Source organism: Mauremys reevesii, linkage group 3 (assembly GCF_016161935.1).
Source record: "Mauremys reevesii isolate NIE-2019 linkage group 3, ASM1616193v1, whole genome shotgun sequence".
In the NCBI taxonomy this organism is placed as follows: Eukaryota; Metazoa; Chordata; order Testudines; family Geoemydidae; genus Mauremys; species Mauremys reevesii.
Window position 1 is genome coordinate 89,643,326 of NC_052625.1, and position 16,707 is coordinate 89,660,032.

At 40.2% G+C, this 16,707-nt stretch overlaps 1 protein-coding gene across 4 annotated transcripts in view; it reads right to left on the bottom strand.

Annotated features, from left to right (window-relative positions):
• Positions 1-16,707, bottom strand: part of PACRG (parkin coregulated) — a 473,656-nt gene that overhangs the window by 379,237 nt on the left and 77,712 nt on the right. The window contains exon 2 of one of the 4 annotated variants that reach the window (XM_039529626.1): positions 12,725-12,844. The exons of the other annotated variants lie outside the window; for them this stretch is intronic. Coding sequence (XP_039385560.1) covers positions 12,725-12,769 — 45 coding nt within the window. The 5' untranslated portion in view covers positions 12,770-12,844. The remainder of the gene's footprint in view (positions 1-12,724; positions 12,845-16,707) is intronic. 4 annotated transcript variants of the gene reach the window in all.

A 16,707-nucleotide genomic window follows, 5' to 3' on the forward strand; every position in this document is an offset into this window, starting at 1 on the left:
TTCAGTTGTCCATGGCCCATGGAGGCGGAGGGAGGAGGGCTCTGTCCAGGGCTAATGGAGAGTTAGGAGTCAGTGAGTCAGGATATGGTGCGTAGCTTGCATACTCAGGAGGGGGCTCAGGCACCTTAGAAGTGGACGGAGCAGGAGATTGAGGCACAGAAGGAGGATGATTGGTAGGAGGATGTTGCCAAGGGTACCACTGAGGCCAAGGCATAGGGTAGGAGAACCCAGCTGTTGCCCATGGGGGCGCGAAATGGGGAAAACTGAGGCTGGTGGCCTTGAACCGTGACCTGAGGTGGCAGATGTGCCTGTGGAGGAGAAGCAGGAGTGGAGAACTCCACTTGCTGCTGCAAATCAAGTTCACCGTCAGTGAAAACCAGTTCAGTTGGAGAGAGCGGCAGTTCAAAAAATGAGCCCTGTGTATCTAGGAGCAGAGAGTGAGGCTCAGGTGGCACTGAAAGCTCACATTAAGCGAGAAACTGTTGCTCCTGCTCCCTGGGCTGAGCTGAGCCTGCTCTCTGCTCTAGCTCATTAGCAGGAGAAAGTGAAAGTGACAGTAGTGCTGCAGACTGCTTGGAGGTGCCCTGCAGGGGGTCTGCTACTGGTGCCCGGGTGGAAGATAGGCTCGGTGCCAACGTTCTCCCTGCAGGGGAGGATTGTGCTGCCAGCACCGCGGCCGTTTGCGGTGCCGAGGAGAAGCACGCTGCTGGCACCGCGGCCATTTGCGGTGCCGAGGGGACCGGAGCCACAAGGACCTTCCTGACACGGGAGGTCGGGTCCCTGCCTCTGCGCTCTGTCAGAGCTGCGGCTGGGCATTAGAAAAAGCTGAGGCACCTGCCTTTGGTGCTGTCAACACAGAGGGTAGGGATCTCATGGAAGACCCCCTACCCTTGTTAAAGTCTCTCCTGTGAGACTGTTCTGCTTCTTGCCTCCGCTCCAGGGAGGGTGAAGCAACGCTGCCCACTGGTTCTGATCTGGCTGGGGAGCGTGTGGGAGCGGGTTTAACCTTTCCCGTCTCCGAAAGCGGCTGTAAGGATTTTTCCGTCATCAGCATTTTGAGCTGCAGATCCCTGTCGCACTGAGCTCTTGACGAGGCTCACGCAGTGGAGGCACTTCACAGGGACGTGGGTGTCCCTGAGGCACTTCACGCAGTATGAGTGCCCATCTGTCCGTGGCATGGATTCCTGACAAGAAATACACCTTTTGAATTCTGAAGCTCCTGGCATTATGAATTAGAGATGGCCGAGGAGAGCGTCTCAACGGGAGACAAGCCTGAAGGATTTTTTTTTAACTAAGTAACTAACTATGTAACTATACTAAAGGAAGGGAAACAACTGGGATGTAACTAATAACTATTTCTATGTTCTTTGTTACTGTTTCCTATAGAGATCAGGGAAGAAAAGGCAGCACTGCCCCGAGTTCCATCTTCGGCCGAGGACGGTTGAGAAGGAACTGAGGAGGTTGTGGGGCGCACGCACTCAGGAAGATTCCAACGAGACAGGAGATATCAACTGAGTGCGTGCGTCCCAACCAGGCACTGCTACCGAAAATCTCCGATCAACGGCACCAGGACGCACCGTAACCTAGAGTGGAGCATCCACAGGGACAGCAGTCGAAGAAGAACCCTAGATCCCTGAAGAGTGCGATTGTCATCTGGACTATGTCCAGCACTTCTTGTTGAGTTGGGCCCTTGAGAAGGCAATCGGCCAAGTATGGGAAGATTCTTATCCCTTGTTTGCATAGATGTGCTGCTACTACCACTAAAGTTTTGGAGAAAACTCTTGATGCAGTGGACAGGCCAAACGGTAGTACTCTGTACTGAAAGTGTTCATGTCCTACTGTGAACCACAGGGATTTCTTATGAGCGGGGTGTATGGTAGTATGAAAATAAGCATCTTGGAGGTTGAGGTTGGTGTGTAGATGCCCAAAGTGCAAAGAGTAGCATGAGAATCTTTCACTGAGTGGAGAACCTCATCCGTTTTGGTCTAAAACAGTTTCTCTCAGTCGAAAGATAGATCCTCAACCTTAGTTTGGAGTTCCTTAGGTACGCCAGAGGATTGTAACCAGGATGCTGGATGAATCACCATGGCCGTGGCTGTGGTTTTGGCTGCCATGTCCACTATGTCCAAGGACACTTGGAGGGCTGTTTGTGTGACAAGTTGGCCCTCATTTAAAATGGTTTTGAATTGTGCTTGAATGCCTGTGGCACCAACATGACATTTGCCAATCATCACTCTGAACACTTTGCTTGAATACTTCAATACCCTTCTCCTCCCTGCCCCCCGCTTTTGTTTGTCTTGTCTATTTAGATTATAAACTTTGGGGGCAGGAACCTGGCTTTCTATAAGTGAGGACAGTCTCTAAGACAACTAGTCCCTGATCCCAATGGGGCTGCTGGGTGCTACTGCAAAACAGATAATAAAAACGAACATTATTAGTAATAATATGAATATTTATTTTGAATACATTTTAAAATAATCAATTCCACTTTTGTTACCCATCTGTAAAGTTGAGAATTCTCCTCTAATAAAACTGGACAATAGCCCTGAGTCCTAAGCAATGTAAGAAATGTTGAGAATGCAGCTTCACCATGATACTCAAGCGTGGAGAATGGAGCATATCCCTTCCGAGAATTCAGCTCTTAAGAAATTATCTGTGCACAAACATTGTATTTAGTACAATAATTTACATTAATAAAGTTGCAGCCAATTTGACCAAATTTACTATATGTGTATGCCCCTTCTTTCATGAATATCCATGGCAAATGAAACAATGAGCTCATGTCTTAGCAAGTCAGAAACCTTTCAAGTTCATTTTTAACATTAACTGAAAACCTCAGAATGATCAACAATACACCTTTACTTTTCCATCAGTGTATCTAAATTCTGTGTATTGACAATTGGTAATAAAATAAACAATTTGGAAATAAGACTCATTTATCTAAAATCACAGATTCAAATGGATGAAAATGAAGAAAATAAAAATCCCATCTCAAATAAAATTAAAAACAGCAAAGAAGCATGCAGCTGTTAGTAGTGAAGAGCAGAATACTAAGAATCAGAAAGTGCAGGCAATTATCATTTTGTATCATTTGCTCAGAGACATTAAATTGATTCTAAATCTTCAAAAGTACTGAATAAAAAAATTAAGGGATTAGTTCCTTTGTCAGAGGTACATGTTTATTAAATTTAAAATTAGTTTAAAATTATTTTTAAAAATATATTTCTTTAAAAAACAAATTAGTAAACAATATTCTGCAAGCAAATTTCAACCCAGGTAGTAATCAGTGGCCCTTTTAACAACCAGCCTTTGGAACTTTGCATCAGAAGAACAGAAGAGTTACAGATTAGTTTTTCATGTAATTTTCTCATTGCCTTTGACAAAAGTTTGAATAGAACAACATCAGCACTTTATCTTTGTTGAAGAAAGTGGCAGATGAGAGATAGTTTCTCATGCCCTCGTCCAACTGATGTTGGCTACTAAGAAGGTTGTTTTCAAAAGAGAAGGGAAAAACAGGGAGACTATTGATTCAAATGGAGAGTCTTGAGCATTACATTTATATCCTATGGACTTAAATGATTTATGACTGAAGGGTATAAATACTCCAAGAAAACATTTGCCTGTCAGATGAGTCAAGGCAGCCACTGTTGCACAGAAATTTGGTAAGTTATAATGGTTACTAGATGTACCCTGACTGACTTTATAAGGTTGAATTTGACTTAAAGATAAGTGATAGTCCAGGTTAAATATAATAATGGGGCATATTTGGTGAGAAACACTCAAATGAACAAACCACTCTACAGAATGCTTCCACTTGAAAGAATAAGAATGTCTGATAGAAATTTTTCAGTTTTCCAGGAAAAAATTTACTGAATTGCTGAATATTGGAAAAGCTCTTCTGCTGAAATCCAAAAACCCCAGACACTGGGGTAAAGGGCTTGTGATGCCAGTGCAGGATCTGACCTTTTGTTTGTTTGAGGAGATGTGGAACTATTGGTAGGAAAAATGAAGTCTGTCACAACAGGACCAACAAGTCTGAATACCATATCTGTCAAGCTACTTTACAAATTGAAAACAATGCAGTATTGTCATACTCACTCTGCAGAAAGACTGAAAAAATAGCCCCAGTCATTTCAGTTCTGAAATCTAATGATGGTATTTATATGTCAGCACTGATAACTTTTTCAGTTTGGGCCATTTTATCAAAAAAATTCAGTTAATGTGTTTATCCACTGTTGAATACAGAGACTGATCTTGGGATTTGGGAGTGGTCGGGGGAAGCAGTAGGGTAAATGGCTTCTGTCTACAATGGAGCCAGCTGGAAAAAAGAATTCCATCTGGCAAAAATGTCAAGGTATTCAGATTTTTTTTCATTTTGTATTAGAATAAAAAATAGACTTTTTGAATTTTTCACAAAAAACACAAAATACAAATCCCAAAATAGCCAATAATCTCGTGGTTGGGACACACACCTCACATATCAGAGGCCTAGGTTCAAGTCCCTGCTCTGCTTATTTCAGTGATGTTCAGGGCCGGCTCCAGGCACCAGCATTCCAAGCTGGTGCTTGGGGCGGCATTCTGCAGGGAGCGGCAGTCCCTGTTGTTTTGCCCCCAAGCAGCGCGCCGAATTGCCACCACGGGCGGGGCGGGAGCAGGGGCAGTATGTGTGCCCTTAGGGCAGCGGCAGCTTCTATGTTTAGCTGTCCTGGGCGGCTTCAGCTAAACATAGAAGCTGCCGCCGAATTGCCGCGGAAACGCACCTGCTGCCTTAAGGGCACAGGGACTGCACCCCCCACCCCCCCCAGCGCCCACAGCGGCAATTCGGCGCCCTGCTTGAGGCGGCAAAAACTGTAGAGCCGGCCTTGGTGATGTTGGGGGGATTTTGGTGACAATTTTCAGAAGGTCTGAGATAGCACGCTCTCATATGTATGTTTTCATTAGTCAAAAAAATTCCTGACTAGCTCTAGAATCAACAATATTGGATGGTCAACTGGGAGTTCGAGGCACCTACGTCCATGCTTGTGGCAGAACAGCGGTGGAAAGGCACAACGTGCAGCTAGCTGGGTGACTGGTGGAGGAGCGCAACAAGAGCGGTGAGCAAGTGGCCGGTGAGCAGCCAGCGGAGCGAGTAAGATGCCTCTTTACCCCCCTTACTCAGAGTGGGAAGTGAACTCTGCAGATGCACCGCTGAACTCTGGGTCTGCACTGACCAAGGACAGCAACTGTGAGTCGGGTGTAGAGACAGGTTGGGCATGTGAAAGGGACTTTTGGGTTGCTGGACTTAAGAACCTGAGGGGAAAAGGGCACGGCCCAACCTACTTGGGGGTGAGTCTTTTACTCATGGTTTATGTTTATGAACCCTATTTGCGGTGTTTTCCCAAATTAACTCTGAGTTACTTCCTTTTATTAAAAGTTCCTTTTCTATACTCAGACTCTGTGCTTGCAAGAGGGGAAGTATTGTCTCTCGGAGGTGCCCAGGAGTGGTGTGTAATTTTCCCAGGTTACTGGGTAGGGACTTGAGACGGTTCTGTGTTGTATTGATGGAAAGGAACCCCTAAATATTGAACCCGGCCCTGGTTGCTGCTGGCTCCACCTGGCAGAAGGGTTACATCAGAGTAGAATCTTAGGCTTTACCCACCTCTTCTTCCTAAATTGACTCATATGACAATTGACTTTCCTGAATCTTAAGCATAAAGTGAAGTGCTTTGCTAAATTGGGCCCCCAAAAATAAAATTGCTATTATTATCAAAAGGTGGGCTTCCTTTTTATGCAATCTCTCATCCTTCATTCCACATACTTATCACTTTTAAAATCCTTTGCTGTACGTTACCATAGAGTGCAACTGTCATAAATTAAAAATTAATAAAGATGTAAAGTAAGTTTATGCAGTGCATAAGAAGCCCACAAGTATTTAGGTTTGTAACTAAAATAAATAAGACTTCTCTTTTGGTTTTCTCTAGCTCTCTTTTCCTGGTCTATTATTCAGCAAACCTAATAACATATACAAACCTTTTCGGTGTATTGATAAGATTAGACAGCTATTTAGTTATCAACCACCAATTATCTTTATAAGAAGAGATTTGTCTGGACTCTGGAGTGATACAGTACTTGATGGTACAACTGTCAAAATCTCAGAGAAACTAATAGCAACACTGAGGGGAGTTTGAACAAAAACAGGTATTGCAATTAAACATGACACAGAAGGAAGTCATATGACTCAAGCAAAAGAAAATAAAGGATGTATATGTAAGGCATCACGCTAGTTTATTACAAGCTCCTTCAGAAATCAGTGCCCCAGAACCTTATAAAATAAAGCACTGTAGGATTCTATCAATCTAACAGAGAGTATTAATCGAGGAAATTTGCTGACACAAGGAAACATAAAGTGCTTGTTATTAAAGAGCGCCAATATTTTGTAGCTTCTCAAACAGGTAATAAAACTACAAGTATGGAGTACATCACCAGCCCTAATAAAATTGGTAGTTCCTTTCTGTCTGACAGGATCAGAAATAAAACACAGATGAGCTATACATAAATGACTAACCCAATATCAATCATTCCCTCTCTGCTATCATGTAAAAGCTATGGGCAGATCACATATTTATTTTTCTTCACAACATGTAGTATTTCTTATGGCTGAAATGCAAGCCACAGTGTTTTCTATTTTTAATATAGTTATGCTTTTCTATATTTCTTAAAGATGAAAGCATTAGTGATTTCACTTCATTAATAAAAAGGCATTATTTCAGTACCCAAAAGAGGAATAAAACAGCTGAAAGCATTCCCATTAAAATGCAGTTTGTCATATTCTACCTGAGGCCACTTTTCTGGAAAGCAGTAAACAGAAAGTAAACTAGCAAGGGACTTCAGAAGACTTTGTAATTTCACTTAATGCATTTCTTAGGATGGATATAGTTGGGCAAGGGAAAGGTTTTGATGGGAATGAAACTTTTAAACAACTATATATTTTTATTCAACAAACTAACTGCCATTTGAATGCTGATCCTACGATAAAGAGTATAGTGCAGTATTGTTGTTTTCTAAAAGGGACACTTTCTTGATTCCAACTGCTTGATCCCAACTCTCTGCAGTCTTATTAGGGAGATCTTAGTCTTTATACTGACGTTTGAATTTTCCTGCAGGTGGATTTATGCACCTGAGGGGAGGTAAACAAGATTCAAATTGCTTAACAATCTATTCCTTTTCATCCAAAATATCCTAATAAACTCTAGCCTAATTAAAAACACAGATCATTAGCCCAGTCTTTCAGAGCTTAATCATATGAATATAAAAATCAATAGAACTACTCACATGATTAAGGTCTACAGGAGTGGGCCCCTACAGAGCAACTCTTGTAGCATATCAGATAATAGTCTTATCTGGGCCAGAACTCTCCCATCTTTCACAGTTCTGTCCCAAGTATTCACTGTTCCAGCCAACAACTTGAAAGTTGGCTCTTGACGGTGTCTAAGGTATTCATTTCCTCACCCAAAAGTCAGGTTGGCTTCAAACCAGTCAGGGCTATGGGTGTTGACTGAGAAGGACTGCCCAGGGGCACTTCTCATTCCTGTTAGTATCTTAGTGAAATACCAACCACTCAGAGCTAATCATTCACCCTCAATTTAGTGAAAAGAGACTAATAAATATTTTTCAGTAAATTACAACAATAAATAAAATTGAGGAAATTGTGATCTGCTCACAAACATTTTATAAGCAGAAAAGGGTAAATTTATCAAACTAATTATTTGCTGTGAATTATTCACTCAACTCTTGAATTAAAGTAAACCAATAATTTTGGGTGAATTTAATCTTTCACACCTTTGCTAACAGCCAGGTAAAATTCTAGTTACTTTTATTAATTTAAATAGCTTGGTCAAATTGGGTAGACAACAATGGGGAATATATTGACATTGTGACTAATTAGTTTGAAACTTCATTTAGAGAAGACCTTTGCATTAATATTTAACATCACCACATTATTATTATTTGTTATTTGTATTACAGAAGCACCTGGGCGTACTAGTGACAGCCTATGACCCCGTTGTGCTAGGTGCTGTACAAATATAGAACAAAAACAACAAGACAATATTGGTCAGCAAGATAGCAAGTGATCTCAGCACACCAGCAGCCTATCTGTGGTTGAGTTTTTTTGTAGTCATCATGGAAAACGAGAGTTTTGAGGAGAGTTTGGAAGGTAGATAATGATGTAGCTTTGGTGATATTTATGGAGAGCACCTCCCAAGCATGAGGGGCCACATAGGAGAAAGCACAAAGTTGCTTGTTTGTACATTCAACAAGTCTGTGTTGGTGGCTGATGTTGTGAAATGATCAGAGGTGAGAGTCGACCTTTTGATACTAAATGAGAAATGGTAGGGACAGTGGGAACAGACTGTTATGGGCCTTAAAAGTGAAGACAGCCACTTTATGGTTGATGCAATAGAGAAGGGGGACAATGGAGGGATGCAAAGAGGCGTGATATAGTCAAAGAGACAGGATAGGAAAATGTTCTTTGAAGCAGCATTTCTCAATGGATATGAGAGGTTACATTAATCAAGGCCAGAGAAAAGGATGTTGCAGTAATTGGGATATAAGATTATGACAGCCTGGCTGAGAATTTTAGCTCTGTGGATGGCTAAGAAAGGCTATATTTTAGAGAGGTTATGCAGAAAGAATCTGTAAGACATAGGCACAGTCTGGCTGTGAGGACCTAGAAAGAGGTCCAAGTCGAAGATGACAGCCTGGTTACGGCCTGAGTGACAGGTAGAATGGTGGTGTTCTCCACAGTGATCAAGAAAGGCAGTAGGGGATAGTGGTTGTGGTTGGAGGAGATTAAGAGCTCTGTTTTAGCCATTGGCATGTTGAGCTTGAGCTGATGGATAGACATCCTTGAGGAGATATCAGAGAGACAAAATTTTTGTTTGGACAGAAGGAGACAGATCTGAAGTAGAGAGGCAGATATATAAATCATCAGCATAGATATTGTGGTTGTATTAGTGTTTGCAGACAAGATTAGCCAGAGATACGATTTGGAGGGAGAAGAGAAGGGGACCAAGGACAGAGATCTTTGGAACTGCCTCAGAAAGTTGGAGGGCAGAGGAGGAGGATCCTCTGAGGGTGCAACTAGAAAGGTAGGAGGAGAACTAGGACAGGACAGTCACAGAAGCTTACAGTAACAAAGTGGTTTAAAAGAGGTGTTGTAGGCTAATGACAGTTTATATTAAATGACCTTCCACTGAATGTTCTTTGAGTACAAAGAAGATGTTGATGTGCCTTTTCAGAAATATCAAACTATGGAATATCTAATCTTTCAGAAACTAAACAGAAAGCAACAAGGAATTTGTATTTGTAGCAAAGAACAATGTCCTGGATCCAAATAATTAAAGCTGTTAGTCTGATGTGACCAGGAGGGTCTCAAATCTGCCTCAGCCAAAATAAGGCAAATAAAACATATGAGTGACTGTCTTCTATGCTGTGACTAGTGCATCCACAAGTAAAGGTCCTGGATGGTAATGGAAAGTGAATCATATTTCCCAATTAATGGAAATTTTGCTCACGTAAAGACTGAAAGATGATGTTAATAATTACAGTGTACTTAAAGAATATATTTTTGTAATATTTCTATTTTACTGCAAGTTTTCCAGATGTTTCTCTCTGTTAATCTTTCACAGAGATATAAACATTAGCTTTATCAATATGTGTATTTTGGGAAGGAAATATTATGAACCAATACATATAGCATACAGTATATATTGCCTGTCACACAAATGAAGAATATGTTTGTTAGCAGGTTATTTGAGCCAAAATTTCCATCAGTATTTGCAATTTTAAATATTTTACAAAATTTCTTTCATGCAAGGCTGACAAAGACACTGGTACATGAAATAGATATGACATGAAGTGATGTATTTTGTAGCAGATAACTCACATTGTAGTACAGCCTAAAAACACCATTTTTTGCCATAAGTAACATAATATTCCATTATGTAATGACATAACGGAAGAATCTGTGTATTATTAAAGAATACCAAACATAGTAACAAAAAACAATCAATATACTTTATTGTCTCCCTCAGAACACAGATATTTCAAAGAAAAGAAAAATGCATTAATTATAAAATGAATGGCAAAATATCCTAATTACAAGAATTCCATTTATTTCAGTGTATTCTAACATTTCTTTGTCTACTCCTGACACTTTACCTGTTGGTGCATTCCATCATTAGAAAGCAGGAAGCACATCTACTTATGAGCACAGAATAAAGCGGACTTGTATGGATCTCTATTTCATCAAGAGGTGCAAATCTTGTGAGAAAATAAAACCCCATTATTCTGATGCTGATGCAACTTTGCAGTCATAGCAGATGAGATGTAAAATGTTTCAAATTCAGAAGGTACTCACACCTTGGGAAGATTTGATTTTTAAATAACAAGACAGGATAATAACCTAGAGTACTGAGGATCACAGAAAAAGGAAAAATATAGGGAAAGTTGTTTATCTGTGTTAACTCCATTGAAGTTAAATGCAAGTTGAAACAGGGAGACAGAATCTAGCTTCCAACATGGAGAGATGTTCCTGATGCCTTTTGCCTATAAAGACAAAATATTTCTAAAACTGTCAGATTTTATTAAGGATAGATTTTGTAAACTTTGATGGATAGCAAAATTCAAAAACAAGACAGCAGAAAATGTTTTCAAGCAACAACCTTCCAAAAACTCAGAAGGTCCGCTGGCACCACTTTCACAAATTAGCTAACATGCTGATTTGACACACATAAGACCAGGGAGTAAGAGAAATGTTTGAACAAATCTTTGCAAAATTTGATGCTTTGCAAGTTTCATGACATGTGTATGACACAAATTGGAGACAATTTATTCTCAGATCAACAATTTAGATGGGAGAGTAGACACGACTGAAAAAAAACAAAGGAAAATATTTCCAGTACTAAAACAGTATGATCTTAGAAAGGAAAATTAAAAATCTGGAAAACAAACTAAGAACAAGACGCATGAGAATGCTGGGGATTCCAGCAGGGGAAAAAAATCTCTAAACAGTTGATTTTATGCTTAACTTGATTGTTAAACTGCTTGATTTAACTGTGAAAGGTGGGCCTCTTTATACGTAAAGATCTACACTTGTGGTAGAGAAGGATCAGACACCTCATCTGGGACTTTGTTAATTTCCCTGTATGATATCAGAAATAAAATAATGAATCCATTAGATTGCAAGGAAAAAGAAAGCTCTGGAATCTAAAGGCAAGAAAATCCTTATCTCCCCTGATTTGCACCCTACCACTCCAAGCAACTAGAGAGACCTTAAGCTGACCAAACATGATTTTATTGAGGATTGAGCTAATATAGCTTCTATTCCCTGCTAAATTGAAAGTGAGTTACTATGATAAGACATACCTTCTGAAATGTAAAATCTTCAAATAATCTTTTGAAAAATATTAGAAAGGACAATGCAAAACTCACTGACAACTCAAAGACTGTTTAATACATATGCAGAAGAGGGGGTAGAATTAAGTTTGTATGATCCATCATAACTTCAGCATTTCCAGACTTTCTAGTGTTTCCCTTTGCAATTTTGCCAATATTTTAATGTGTTTTTCTTTTTGCAAGGAATTTCTGAAGCAGAAAAATGGTAAAACAAAGAAATTCTAGATACCAGTAGAATGCAGAGTCTGGCACAATGTGTGCATTAAGTCAAGCACAACTTGTAGGCCATGCCTCATTCCATATACTCCTTTCTTACAAATACCTGCATGCACAGAATGTCAGGCAAGGCAGATAACTAACTTATTATACAACAAGGCCAAATAGCATGCATAGGTATGTGTTTTAAATCATTTTAACTTGGCCAAATCAAAATGGATTTTTACCAGACCACCAAGAAATGCATATATGAGATGCAGACTATGGGTCCCACTGGTGGCCCCGCTCCCAGCTCCAGCTGTCAACCGTGGCTCGGGGTGGAGATGGGGACATGGTTAAATGTTTGGAGACCACAGTGCCCTATACAGACAAAGAGTGAGGAAGATACATTGGAGGTGTGCCCCTGCAGAAGAGTATGAAAAGGAAGAAGGCCAAGAGAGAACTGAAGAGTGCACTCACAAAAATATAAATTCTATGTATAGTGAAACTCAACTTACTGTTTCATCAGTGAAGTTCCATTACTGTATAGTTTGACTGATGGCCTGTTTAGATAACAAGCAAATTTTGTCTCCAGAACTAATTTACCCTCTCCGTCTAGAATCATGATAAAAAATTCAGTCTTTTTACTAAATACATTAAGTTTTAGTCAAATGTGCAAGTGAAATGATTACTTGACCAAACAACTGAAAGTTACAGTTATCTGACCAAATGACTATGTTGACAGAACGATTAACATATGTAGAAGAATTTGGGAAATTTTATATTCAAATACGGCTTATTTGAAGAATGATAGAACATAAATTTCTAAATATGATACTGTAAACACAGAAAATACTCTAGTAAATTATCTTACTGTGATGCCTACATGACCAGGCAGATGGTTTAAAAAATGTATAAAGTAGGTTATCCCACAACAACTTTGACAATAAGTTCTTGTGACTTTTGTCCCACTTGTCTCTTTCTCTTTTAGCACCAAGGAAAAGGAGATGATACCAAATTTAGTTCATTTTACAAGTTAGAATTGGATACCTTTAGACTACAGGCAAATGGAATGGAAGTAAAATAATCTTACATAAGGACAAAGCCTAAATGCCATTTCCACTGATGTCACTTTCATTAAGCTGATACATGATTTTCATCATACTTGCAGGTGGACTAGGTAACCTTTGCACGGGTGATGGCTTTATTTTACCTGAAGACACAAAACACGGTATTTTAGAACTGAAGCAGAGTTTTGTTTGTGTCTTATACATCACTTCTAATACTTTACTCTGTCTCAATATGTTAGATATTCTTAGCTGGACACTGAATATTCTGTCAAACATGCAAATTTAACTTGACTAAGTCACCAGTAAGCCTTATCTCATATACATGAAAGTATTTCCCCCCTTTTTCTTTATTTGATGAGCATTTTCTTTCACAGTATTTCTCCATCATCCTCCCCTCTGCCCCCCTATATTTCAAATACATAGAATTATAGAAGTGTAGGACTGGAAGGAACCTCAATAGGTCATAAGAATATAAGAACATGAAAACACCCATATTGGGTCAGACTAAATGTCCATCTAGCCCAGTATCCTGTCTTCTGACAGTGGCCAATGCCAGGTGCCCCAGAAGGAATGAACAGAACAGGTAATCATCAAGTGATTCATCCCATCACCCATTCCTAGCTTCTATTCCAGTCCCCTGCATTCAAGGCAGGACTAAGTAATAACTAGACCATTCCTAACAGGTGTTTGTCTAACCACTTTTTAAAAATCTCCAATGACAGAGATTCCACAACCCCCCAAGCCAATTTGTTCCAGTGCTTAACTACCCTGACAGTTTTTCCTAATGTCCAACCTAGGTCATGTTTCTAGAGCTTTAATCATTTTTGTTGCTCTCCTCTGGACTTTCTCCAATTTGCCCACAACATTCCCGAAATGTTGTGCCCAGAACTGGACACAATACTCCAGATAAGGCCATATTCTTCATATTCTACTATAGTAATTTTCATTATGTCATATTCATGTAGATCAGGGGTCAGCAACCTTTGGCACACGGCCCATCAGGGTAATCTGCTGGTGGGCTGCAAGACATTTTGTTTATGTTGACTGTCCGCAAGCACGGACCCCCACAGCTCCCAGTGGCCACTGTTCACCTTTCCTGGCCAATGGGAGCTGCGGAAAGCGGCATGGGCCACAGGGATGTGCTGGCCGCTGCTTCCCGCAGCTCCCATTGGCCAGGAATGGCGAATCGCAGCCACTGGGAGCTGAGGGGGGCTGTGCCTGCAGACGATCAACGTAAACAAAATGTCTTATGGCCCGCCAGCGGATTACCCTGATGGGCCGTGTGCCAAAGGTTACCGACCCCGATGTAGATATATAAAAGATTAAAAAAATGCTACAGAACACCCCAGAGCACCATATTTTGTGCTTGTTTTTATATAGTGCCTTGTCAGATGGGGTACTGGTCCATGACTTTGGCTCACAGGCACTGCTGTAATACAAATGGGGAGCTCAATCCCTAAGGGGGCAACTTAGGGATCTGGGGCAAAAATCTGTCTGGAGATTAGTCCTGCTTTGAGTAGGAGGTTGGACTAGATAACCTCCTGAGGTCCCTTATAACCCTGATATTCTATTCCATTAAATAATGATTATAGGGCAGTATATTTTTACATGAACCAAAGGTATGCTGAACATTTTTAGTGGTATTAAGAGAAATGTAAAGGAAGCACATACCTTTAGAAATACAAACAAAAATCTGATCAATTTCTAAATAGTGTATTGATAAATATTTTTTAAAGTTATTACATATCATAGTAGAAAGCCCTGCAATTTTATCCTGAGTAAGGGAAAGTGCATGTTACTTACACTTTTTTCTTTTTTGTCTATAATGAGCAACAAAAGCTATAATTGAATTTAGTTCTTGGAAAAGGGGTCACATTTCCTGGTGAATGAAATCCTATACTCATCTACAGAACAGATAGAGCATAGACATCACCAACATATGCTTCTCAAGGACTGCCCCACGAATATGGCTCAAGGAGGGACTATTTCTATAACTGAAACAAGATGTCTAAAGAGAAAAGGTTCTATATTACACATTAATAATCACCTGAACTTCTCCATTGATTTGGCAGTTACACTTTTCTATATTCTACTCAGTGTTTTGCAAGTACTTCTAAACAATGTGAGTAAAACTTAAGCAACCACATTACCAAATAGGAGATAAATTTATCAAAGGATGGTTTAATTTGGATGGCACTTTCACTGTATTTTACACACATATATGTCTTTGCCCTTTTCCATGACAGCACATTTTTATTCTGTGCTCATTAATTACATCTATCAGAAGTAAACTCTTAAAAAGTTTAACACAGTTCTCTTGTTTCTTTTTTGCAGTGCAACAATTTGCATAGACTTAAATTTACCAGCACAAATACATTCTTGGTCAATACAAAAAAGCCAGTTTTATGTGTTTCCTGATACCAAAACATACTGAAAGCTTATGTGCCACTATGGAAAGGTAATACAAAAAAGGTCTGTTTGAGAAGCAATAAAAAATTATTTTATTTCCTATTTTCTTGTACATGAGTTGCCATTACTTTGAAACTCTCCTAATGTTTTCAGGAATTACAAAGCCACAACATTTTCTTCGCAGTTCAGACTGTATTATGAACCCTGAATTCAGCAACTGTGACACTACCAGTGCTGCTTTTAGGTATTAGACTATAAGACATACAGAATAAATCTTTTAAAAAGGCATGATTAAAGACTACATTCAAGAGTGCCTGCAACAGAAGCCTGTGTGGCACTAGCAGTAGACTGAAACAATATTTGACTGGATGTGGTTTGTGAGTGTCTCCTGTGCACACATATGACTATGAACAATATTGGCTTTAACTGCTTTCACACATTCACTGATATAAAACATTAAATGTACTGACCAGCAGTGTGTATTGGACAAACAAGGATAAAATAATTTGATAAATTAGAATTTTGTTAATGGGTTTCCAGAAAATATTTAAGAATCAGAAGACTGTACAGAATTTATTAATTTCTCAACTTCAGTTCACCTTTCTATGTCCTTATTCTTTGGAATTTGCTACAAGTGTTGCTGTTTAGATCAGGACCTGATAAAATTACAAATTTTGGGTAGAAATGAGAGTGTGTAGCCTTGTGTTGCACATCAATCTAAACCATCTTCACAATTTTATTCTCCATTCATGGAACAGTGCTCAAACAGAATGGTGAGGGGCTCTGGCAGGGAGCCAAATGCAGCTTCCTGATTCACAGCTGCCCAGATGAAGGTTAGGGCTATATCTATATATAGAGAGATATACACCTATCTCATAGAGCTGGAAGGGACATTGAGTCCAGCCCCCTGCCTTCACTAGCAAGAACAAGTACCAATTTTGCCCCAGATCCCTAAGTGGCCCCCTCAAGAATTGAATTCACAACCCTTGATTTAGCAGGCCAATGCTCAAACCACTGAGCTAGCCATCCTCCTCCCATATGGTGCCTTCTCTAACTTACACCAAAATAGCAGAGCTCTACTACACCATTCCCCATCCTCTTTCCATCTGTCCCACACCACATTATGCCATGCCCTTTCTTCTGATGCTGGAGGTGAAGGGATTGCTGGCACAGGAGAGAGGATAGTTGCTTTTGCCAGATCTCAATCAGTGGAGAGTTTCACCGGGTATTTCTGCATGGCAATTAGACACCTGCAGCAAGCCCATGCATGCTGACTCTGGTTCGTGGGTCTGTTTAATTGTGGGGTAGACCTTCAGGCTCATGTTGCAGCCCAAGCTCTGGGACCCGCCCACTTCACAGGCCTAGAGTTTGGGCTCCAGCATGACCCTCATTGTCTATACCACAATTAAACAGCCCCTTAGTGCGAACCCTGCAAACCTGAGTTAGCTGGCATAGGCCAGCTGTGGGGTTTTAATTGCAGTTTAGATAGATCCACAGTATGAATTTTCCCCAGGTCATCTATGGTTGCTTTATTGCCATTTTGTGCTATATGTGGTGCAAAGTGGCCCTAGAGGATTCGAGAATGTAGGCTCTTATG